Source organism: Mus musculus, chromosome 3 (assembly GCF_000001635.26).
Source record: "Mus musculus strain C57BL/6J chromosome 3, GRCm38.p6 C57BL/6J".
Lineage (NCBI taxonomy): Eukaryota > Metazoa > Chordata > Mammalia > Rodentia > Muridae > Mus > Mus musculus.
In genome coordinates this window covers 92,798,650-92,809,755 of record NC_000069.6, presented here as the reverse complement: position 1 = coordinate 92,809,755, position 11,106 = coordinate 92,798,650, and the positions used below count along the sequence as shown (strand labels likewise).

The 11,106-nt window shown below is 38.8% G+C and overlaps 1 protein-coding gene across 1 annotated transcript; it reads left to right on the top strand.

Annotated features, from left to right (window-relative positions):
• The first annotated feature begins 1,864 nt into the window (after window positions 1-1,864).
• Lce1k (late cornified envelope 1K) lies at window positions 1,865-3,465 on the top strand. Its single transcript, NM_001254760.1, has 2 exons — window positions 1,865-1,919; window positions 2,858-3,465. Exon 2 carries the CDS (start codon window positions 2,881-2,883, stop codon window positions 3,256-3,258), a length of 378 nt encoding a protein of 125 aa, NP_001241689.1. The 5' UTR covers window positions 1,865-1,919; window positions 2,858-2,880; the 3' UTR covers window positions 3,259-3,465.
• Window positions 3,466-11,106: the final 7,641 nt, after the last annotated feature.

Genomic DNA, 11,106 nt, shown 5'->3' with positions numbered 1-11,106 from the left:
AAAATAAGCACACACACAAAAAAATGGAAACCCACAAATCACCATGGAGTTCATTTTGTGTTAGCCAACTACTCCTGGACATAAGGCTTACCCTGGAGTATGGTTGATATATCTAGAGATACTTCACTAGAGAAAACTGACTATCCTTTCCCAACAGGTATCAATAGCAAATAGTTTCTTGGTTAAGGGTAGGACTCATACCACTTTCCCTTCTCAGTGCTGGGACTTTGTCTGACTTGACCCTATTCAGGGAGCCTCTATTGAATTCATATGTGTTCAGTTATATTATATTTGGAAGGTACTGTTTTATTGTGACATCCATCACCTCTGGCTCTTCCAATCTTTCTGATTCTTCTGAGTAGCTTCCTGAGCTGTGAGGGGAGGGATTTGATGAAGACATACTACTAGGAGTAAATCCTCCAAAGTTTCTCACTCTCTGCACATCATTCACTTGTGTGTGTGTGTGTGTGTTTTTTTTTTTTTTTTCCTTAAGTTTTTGTACCCATAGATGTTAAGAAGCCAGGAAGGGGATATTCCAGGGGCTTTTAAGATAAAGAAGATAGAACATAGTCAGTATGAATAAGGATGGTGAATAATGGAACAAAAAGCATTAAATGAGGTGGAGGATGGAAGGGCAAGTTGAGGTAGGAATATGATGGATAACTAACCACTAAAGACTTAAGAAGTCAATTCGACACCTGCTACTGTAGAAGCTTCTTAAAAACACAAACACATTATAGAGTTTAAAGTCATCTTAGAAGCTAGGAAGTTTTCCATAGAAGATTTATATTTCAACAATGTAAACGGTTCATATTAAGTATTGACTATTTTCATATCTACCAGCTATACTACTCTGAGTCACAGTGAAAATCCCACTCATTTCTTCAGATTTTTTTGAAACTAAAAATACTTCTTATGGTATAATTTAGGGCAGCATTTCTCTCATTGTTCATATTTTTCTATATACTCACAAAGCCAAACTCACTGAGTTATGTAAGGAAGGAAAGATAGCTTGTAGTTTAATAAGAATCCTTTTGCTTTAAATGCATCTGAATCTTTAAAACATTCCAATTTACATTAAAAAACCCAGGTGAGTCTCTATTCATTCTCTCTGTCTCTCAGAATCTAATCTATCATGTACTGATCTCTATCACCTGTATACCTTTTCATCCATTCATCTATTCATTTCTTGAATGTCAAAATAAATCATATATTATCTTGGTTACTTACACTTTCCCATAGTAATTAATTTTGTAATCCTACAAAGGAGATATTTCTATTATTATGTTAAGATCAGAAATCTGAGGTTTAAGATTTTGAGTAATTTTCCCACATTTCCAAGGACTACTTTTAAAATGAGTATTCTGTGCATACAACACACAGATACACACATAGATATACACACATACACACACACACACACACACACACACACACACACACACACCCCTCAAAAGTGTAATATCACACAAAGCCACTAGAATCAAAGGTCTAGATGAAAAATTAGTTTTATCTGTCTTGGAAAGGAAGAAGAAACTGGGGGTAGGAGGACCAGAGACCCTTAAGTATTAGCACATTACCAGGCATGAGGGAAACATAGAAATGAAGGGGAAAAGGACTTCAGGAATACCTACCTCATCCACATCTTCTCTCCAAGTATTCCTACATCAAGCAAACACATTATAACCCAGGAATACATGACTGGAGTCCAGTGGAGGGTGGCAGGTGAGGAACATCCAGTCATGACCTGTCACAGAGTCATGTGGGTGTTAGAAGGCAATCCTCCATGCCCAAACCCTGTCTCATATGCCAAGGGAAGAACTTAAGAGCAGAATAAAAAGGCTGGCAGCCAGACAGAGTGAACTTCTGTCCACTCACATCTTGAGGTGTCTACAGAGTCTGTCCTGTGTGTCCCTCTGGTAAGTGTCCACAGGACAGGAGAAGGTGTTTCTTCAGAAGAATGGCCAGGCCAGAGCAGGAGAGAGGCTGTGTAGGCTGCAGGAAGCATTTTATTAGAAAGAAGTATGTGGGGAGAGGGGGGTTAATTTGAAAGTAATCAAATGAAACTGAGAAGACTAAGGGATGTGTGCTATATTTTCAAAGAAACTAAATTTATTTTATGTTGTTTAGTATGTGCCTACAGGGTTTTGGAATGTTGTCTACTAGATTATTCAGGGGAACACTGGTATACAATTTTGAAAGTCAGCCATGTTCATTTTTGGAAAAGATGTATTGAGGACACAGGTATTGGAGGAAGAAAAGAGTAGAGAGGCCTGTTGCTCTGATTAGTCAGCAGGAAGACTGATGTGGGGGACAGGGCCCTGGCCTGAGAGCCAGAAGGTCTGGAAACAAACCTCAGTGACTGAGTTGGAATCAGCCCAGGTCTAGGACCTGCACTTCTCTTTAGTTTCTTTTGGTGTAAATTGATGGTAACAAATTGACCCCAAAGACTTACAGTTTCCTTCATTTCTCCAAGACCATGTGATTCTGAAATTCCTCCAGATGAAATGCTTTTCCTCTTTTCTGAAAGACCTTTCACCTCTGAACTCCTTGAATAGTTTCAGAGTTCTCATTGGTGCAATAGAGTGAGTGCTCTACTGAGCACTTTGGTGATTTTAATAATCAAAAACTTTCTTGCCATGTTTGAAGAGCGTGCTGTTTGACATATTCTAAATGGAGTTTGGTGTGAGATACTGAAACAAAGTGCTTAGTAAAGGGTAAAGATAAAGAAAACCCTGTATATACTTTCTTGTCTGATCAAAAGACTCAGGAGGGGATGGGAAATGAATCAGAACGGACAAGAGTAGACAACATGATGTTGGAACTTGGGTCTGATTTGTGTGCAACTCTTTTACAGCTCCTGAGCATCCATCAGCTGAGATGTCCTGCCAGCAAAGCCAACAGCAGTGCCAACCTCCTCCCAAGTGCACCCCCAAATGCCCTTCAAAGTGCCAGGCCCCCAAATGCCCCCCAAAATGTTCTCCTAAGTGCCCCCCTGTATCTTCCTGCTGTAGCCTGGGTTCTGGGGGTTGCTGCAGCTCCAGCTCTGGGGGTTGCTGTAGTTCCAGCTCTGGGGGCTGCTGCAGCTCTGGGGGTGGTGGCTGCTGCCTGAGTCACCACAGGCCTCGCAGATCTCTCCGTCGTCATCGCCATAGCTCTGGATGCTGTAGCAGTGGTGGCAGCAGTGGCTGCTGTGGCAGCAGTGGTGGCAGCAGTGGCTGCTGTGGCAGTAGCCAACAGTCTGGGGACTGCTGCTGACCTGAGTAACCAACACTTTAGACAAGTCATTCAGGAGGAAGCCATGTTCAGAAGACTGCCCCTGCCTGCTGTTCTGTCCTGCTCCTCCTTTGTTTCAAGCGTAGGTCACTACAATACTGAAATCTAACTGTGGAGATTCAGAATTTGTTCCCATGTTGCTACCCCTTCTGTGTTTCAGAGTAATAAAGCCTTCCCCACTGATCCTTACCAGATTCTTATTTTTTGTTCCCCCTGAGAGGTCTATCTTGGCAACTGTGTTTAGCAGTGTCCTAACTATGTGTTCTGAGACCAAGTGACAAAGGGTTGGGTTTCTCCTTACTTTATCTCAGTAAGTTAGGGAAATCTATGTTTTAACATTGTTAGGTTCTTCCAGGGAGAATAGGAAATAACACAATACTCACACTGGAGGTGAAAAATTGTTTCTTTGTTGTTCTTTCCCAGTCTTCAGGACCTAAGGCATGTTTATGAGGACTGATAGATCCTTTATGACCTGGGACTCCTTAAGTATTGGGTCCTTGTAAATTTCTTGTTCTTCTCTTTTGCCTCTCTGATGAATCCTTGACCCAGTGTGTGATCCACTGATGACTGGGTGTGATTTATTTTTCTCCTTCATTCATGAGAATGCCTCTTCTCAAAGAGAACATTACCCACAATTCCCATCTGTTTGGAGGCCAGGGTCTTAACATACATGAGCGATACAAGAAGTTCCTGATGCTTTCTGTAGATGCCCCTCTCTGCTTTAGATAGCTGCTAGAAAGAGGATCTCCAGGATATACTCTTTCCAGAGAATGGTCCAGCAGACACTCTCTTTAGCTAGCTAGAGGTCACTCATCTATCTGCTCATTCCCTAAAGAGTACCCATTTTCCTGTTCTCCACATTCAGAGGAGTGTGAATTACTACAGAGCCTGTCACTGACATGGTAGTTCCAATAAACCACAGGACTTTGATTTATATTATCTAGTCCTTAAAATTTCTGGGAAGCCTAGTCCATCCACGCTCAGTACACTCTACAAAATCAAAATGGATGTCAAAGAGGTTTAGAGTTGCCATGCTATCTGCCATGGCTGGTCTATGCCAGCCTCTCCCTGTGGCATCAGAGGGCTACCACATGCCTTGCTGGTGGTAGTTGTGGAAGCACAATTTTTCTGTTCCTTGCATTCCAGAAACCCAAGGATAACACTTTACTTCCATGAACCCAGAGTGATGAGCAGAGTTGTTTTAAAGTCCATATGACCTTTTATCCAATAAAACCTTCAAGTGCAAAAACTAGATCTTATTATTGGATAACATAATAAAAGAGCCAACAGGAGTAAATAGATTATGCAGAAAGAGACCTATTGTGTGAAATAATATCAAATATGTTAAATGAGGCAATGTGTCAACAAAGTTGCTTAATATGTAATATCTAAAAATATTCATCCAATATATTTTAGTGATACTTTTCCTTCCCCAACTCCTCTCAGGGTGGCAGAAAAGCCATAAAAGATACTAATTAATTAATTAATGACATGAATAGCTAAGTCAAAAGAGCAAAATTAAAGGGAAATATAATACACTATATAAAAATATTTTCTAATAGAGTGTGATTTTAAAATAATCAGAAAGCAGGGCTCAGGTTCAGAAAAACTATGTTCATTGCACAAAAGAAACAGAACAAATGTCTATTCTGAAGAGCCATTTTTCATCCAGATAAGATTTCCAATAAATCCAAACCATATAAATAAGGTAGAAAGAGAAAAGTCAAAATACCCAATCTAAAATAATCAGTGAATGCTAAGTACATTCCAGGAATTTAAGCAATAGAAATACATGAGTGAGCAGATAGAAAAACATCTAGCTGCACTCACTGGCTTGAGTTTTCTGAAATATTTTCAGGAGTGCCATTTCAGGCATTTCATACACAGTATACATTAGGCATGCAAACATAACCTTTACTGAAAATGTTTAAATCAGAATTTAAATTATTTAAATACATCAAAACCATCAACAACACTTACAAATTCATGGAAATTGAACAACTCACTACTGAATGAAAAATAGGTCAAGTCAGAAATTAAGAAAGAGGTTAAAGACTTTCTTGAATTGACTGAAAATGAACAAAAACACAATATACCCAAACATATGGGACAAAGCGACAGAAGTTCTCCTAGGCAAGTTCATAGCAATGAGTGCCTCCATAAAATAATAAATGGAGAGATCTCATACTAAAAACTGATAGCATACATGAAAATTCTAGAACAAAAAGAAATGATATCTAGAAGAAATTGACATCAAGAAATAACCAATCTTGGGGCTAAAAACAATAAAGTAGAAATAAACAAAAAACGACAAGGCAAATACAAAGATTCAATTAAATAAAGAGATGCTTCTTTGAGAAAAAATTAGATTGACAAATACTTATACAAATTAACTAAATGGTGGAGAGAGAAAATTCAAATTAACAAAACTAGAGATGAAGAGGGAATCGTAAGAGCAGACACCAAGGAAATCCAGAGAATCATAGGACATATTTTAAAAATGTGTACTGTACCAAACTGCAATAAAAAATCAGATAATTTTCTTAATAAATACAATTTACCAAAGCTAAGTCAAAATCAGATATGCAATTTAAATAGACTCTAACTCCTAGTGACATAGAAGCAGTTTTTATAAGTCTACCAAAATATAGTCCAGGGCTAGTTGTTTTTAGTGTAGAATTCTACCAGATTTTCAATGAAGAGTTAACATCAATACTCCTCAGATTATTCTACAAAATAGAAACAGAAGGAACATTGTTCAAATTTGTTTATAAGGCCACAGTTAGCCTGATATCTAAACCACATGAAGACCCCCAAAAGAAACAGAATTACAGACCAGTTTACCTCATGAACATAGATGTAAAAAGTCAAATAAAACATTCTCAAATGGAATGTAGGAATACATCCAAAAGATCATTATCATGATCAATTATACTTTATAACAGAGATGTATGGGTGGTTCAATATACCTAAATTAATAAATGCAATCCATCATATAAAAAAACTGAAAGACAAAAACCACATGATCAGGTGCAGAAAAGGCCTTTAACAAAATCAAACACCTTTAAAGGAAACAGGAATACAAGGAGCATACCTCAAAAATAATAAAGGCTTTTTACAGCAAGATAATAGCCAACATCAAGTTAAATGAAAATTCAAAAAAAATTCTATTAATATCAGGAACAATACAAGGTTGACCACTCTTACAATACCTATTCAATACAGTGCTTGAAGTCTTAGCTAGAACAATAAGATAACTAAAGGAAGTCAAGTATACAAATTGGAAAGAAACAAGTCAGAGTATCTTTATTTGCAAGTACATAAATGATCTGAAAACTTCCATCAGGAAACTCCTAAAAATGATAAACACTTTCAGCAAAGTAGGTAGATACTGAATTAACTCACAAAACTAGTATTCCTCCTATAGTCAAATGGCAAATAGTCTGGGAAAAAAATCAAGGAAACAACACCTTTAACAATAGCTTTAAGTAATATAAAATATCTTGCTCTAACTCTAACCAAGCACGTGAAAGAACTGTATGATAAAAACTTCAGATCGAGGTGTCTGCCCAGCCAGGAGGGCTTTGCCTGAGCATCTGTGGGAGACATCTTGGATCCCAGACTCCACCGATACTACTCTGCACAGGTGAAAGTGTGGACTACAGAAGCTAACAGCTTCTGGGACAGGCGGGAGCCACAGATCTTCTGAGGCAGCCCACTTTTCAGGCTCCAGACATCGAGGCACCTTCTCTGCCAGAGGATAGGTGTCCACCCGGCCCGGGAGGGCTTTGCCAGAGCATCTGTGAGAGACATCTTGGTTCCTGGACTCAACCGAGACTAGTCTGCACAGGTGAAGAGTGTAGACTACAGAAGCTAACAGCTTCTGGAACAGGTTCTGTTTCAGGCCTTCATTTTCTGCCAGGAGGCAAGTCTGAACGCCAGATATCTGTGCACCTCCCCTGAAAGAGGAGAGCCTGCCTGCAGAGAGTGCTCGGAGCACTGAAACTCAGGAGAGAGCTAGTCTCCCACATCTGCTGGTAGAGAATAACAGAATCACGAGAGGAACAAGCTCTAACCAGAGACTATAACAACTGTCTCCAGAGTTTACCAGATGGCAAAGGCAGACATAAGAATCATACTAACAAAAACCAAGACCAACCACCATCATCAGAACCCAGTACTCCCACCTCAACCAGTCCAGGGCACCCCAACACACCCTAAAACCTAGATGCGGATTTAAAGGCATATCACATGATGATGGTAGAAGACATCAAGAAGATCTTTAATAACTCACTTAAAGAAATACAGGAGAACACTGCTAAAGAGTTGCAAGTCCTTATAGAAAAACAGGAAAACACATCCAAATAGATGGTGGAAATGAACAAAATCATACTAGACATAAAAAGGGAAGTAGACACAATAAAGAAAACCCAAAGTGAGGCAACGCTGGAGATAGAAACCCTAGGAAAGAAATCTGGAACCATAGATGTGAGCATCAGCAAAAGAATATAAGAGATGGAAGAGAGAATCTCAGGTGCAGAAGATTCCATAGAGAACATCTGCACAAACAATCAAAGAAAATACAAAATGCAAAAAGATCCTAACTCAAAACATCCAGGAATCCAGGACACAATGAGAAGATCAAACTTACAGATAATAGGAATTGATGAGAATGAAGATTTTCAACTTAAAGGGCCAGCAAATATCTTCAACAAAATTATAGAAGAAAACTTCCCAAACCTAAAGAAAGAGATGCCCATGAACATACAAGAAGCATACAGAACTCAAAATAGATTGGACTAGAAAAGAAATTCCTCCAGACACATAATAATCATAACAACAAATGCACTAAATAAAGAGAATATTAAAAGCAGTAAGGGAAAAAGTTCAAGTAACATATAAAGGCAGGCCTATCAGAATTACACCAGACTTTTCACCAGAGACTATGAAAGCCAGAAGATCCTGGACAGATGTTATACAGACCCTAAGAGAACACAAATGCCAGCCCAGGCTACTATACCGGCCAAACTTTAAATTACTGTAGATGGAGAAAACAAAGTATTCCATGACCGAACCAAATTCACACATTATCTTTCCACGAATCCAGCCCTTCAAAGGATAATAAAAGAAAAAAAAAACCAATACAAGGATGGAAACCACGCCCTAGAAAAAGCAAGAAAGTAATCCTTCAACTAACCTAAAAGAAGACAGCCACAAGAACAGAATGCCAATGTTAACAACAAAAATAATAGGAAGCAACAGTTGCTTTTCCTTAATATCTCTTAATATCAATAGTTTCAACTCCCCAATGAAAAGACATAGACTAACAGACTGGCTACACAAACAGGACCCAACATTTTGCTGCTTACAGGAAACCCATCTCAGGGAAAAAGACAGACACTACCTCAGAATGAAAGGCTGGAAAACAATTTTCCAAGCAAATGGTCCGAAGAAACAAGCTGGAGTAGCAATTCTAATATCTAATAAAATCAACTTCCAACCCAAAGTCATCAAAAAAGACAAGGAGGGGCACTTCATACTCATCAAAGATAAAATCTTCCAAGAGGAACTCTCAATTCTCAATATCTATGCTCCAAATACAAGGGCAGCCACATTCATTAAAGAAACTTTAGTAAAGCTCAAAGCACACATTGCACCTCACACAATAATAGTGGGAGACTTCAACACACCACTTTCACTAATGGACAGATCATGGAAACGGAAACTAAACAGGGACACAGTGAAACTAACAGAAGTTATGAAACAAATGGATCTAACAGATATCTACAGAACATTTTATCCTAAAACAAAAGGATATACCTTCTTCTCAGCACCTCATGGTACCTTCTCAAAAATTGACCACATAATTGGTCACAAAACAAGCCTCAACATATACAAAAATATTGAAATTGTCCCATTGATAGCATTATCAGATCATTATGGATTAAGGCTGATCTTCAATAACAACATAAAAAAAATAGAAAGCCAACATTCATGTGGGAACTGAACAACACTCTTCTCAATGATACCTTGTTCAAGGAAGGAATAAAGAAAGAAATTAAGGACTTTTTAGAGTTTAATGAAAATGAAGCCACAACATACCCAAACTTATGGGACACAATGAAAGAATTTCTAAGAGGAAAATTCATAGCTCTGAGTGCCTCCAAAAAAGAAACTAGGGAGAGCAGACACTAGCAGGTTGACAAAACACCTAAAAGATCTAGAAAAAAAAGGAAGCAAATTCACCCAAGAGGAGTTGAAGGCAGGAAATAATCAAACTCAGGGGTGAAATCAACCAAGTGGAAACAAGAAGAACTATTCAAAGAATCAACCAAACGAGGAGCTGGATCTTTGAGAAAATGAACAAGATAGATAAACCCTTAGCCAGACTCACTAGAGGGTACAGGGACAGCATCCTAATTAACAAAATCAGAAATGAAAAGGGAGACATAACAACAGATCCTGAAGAAAGCCAAAACACCATCAGATACTTTTACAAAAGGCTATACTCAACAAAACTGGAAAACCTGGATGAAATGGATAAATTTCTAGACAGATACGAGGCACCAAAGTTAAATCAGGATCAAGTTAATAACTAAACAGTCCCATATCCCCTAAAGAAATAGAAGCAGTCATTAATAGCCTCCCAACCAAAAAAAGCCCAGGTCCAGATGGGTTTAGTGTAGAGTTCTATCAGACCTTCAAAGAAGATCCAATCCCAGTTCTTCACATAGTATTCCACAAAATAGAAGCAGAAGGTACTCTACCTAACTCATTCTATGAAGCCACAATTACTCTGATACCTAAACCACAAAATGACCCAACAAAGATAGAGAACTTCAGACCAATTTCCCTTAAGAATATCCATGCAAAAATCCTCAATAAAGTTCTCGCTAACCAAATCCAAGAACATATCAAAACAATCGTCCATCTTGACCAAGTAGGTTTCATCCCAGGGATGCAGGGATGGTTCAATATATGGAAATCCATCAATGTAATCCAGTATATAGACAAACTGAAAGACAAAAACCACATGATCATCTCCTTAGATGGTGTACTGGCTAGTTTTGTGTCAACTTGACACAGCTGGAGTTACCACAGAGAAAGGAGCTTCAGTTGAGAAAATGCCTCCATGAGATCCAACTGTAAGGCATTTTCTCAATTAGTGATCAAGGGGGAAAGGTTCCTTGTGGGTGGAACCATCTCTGGACTGGCAGTCTTAGTTCTATAAGAGAACAGGCTGAGCAAGCCAGGGGAGGCAAGCTAGTAAGGAACATCCCTCCATGGCCTCTGTATCAGCTCCTGCTTCCTGACCTGCTTGAGTTCCAGACCTGACTTCCTTTGGTGATGAACAGCAGTATGGAAGTATAAGCTGAATAGACCCTTTCCTCCCCAACTTGCTTCTTGGTCATGATGTTTGTGCAGGAATAGAGACCCTGACTAAGACAGATGGGGAGAAACCATTTGACAAAATCCAACACCCATTCATGATAAAAGTCTTAGAAAGATCAGGAACTCAAGGCCCATACCTAACCATGATAAAAGCAGTCTACAGCAAACCACTAGACAACATCAAAGTAAATGGTGTGAAGCTAGAAACAATCCCACTAAAATCAGGGACTAGACAAGGCTGCCCACTTTCTCCCTACCTATTCAACATTGTACTTGAAGTTCTAGCCAGAGCAATTCGACAATAAAAGGAGATCATAGGGATACAAATTGGAAAGAAAGAAGTCAAAATATCACTTTTTGCAGATGATATGATAGTATATATAGGTGACCCTAAAAATTCCACCAGAGAACTCCTAAACCTGACAAACAGCTTCTGTG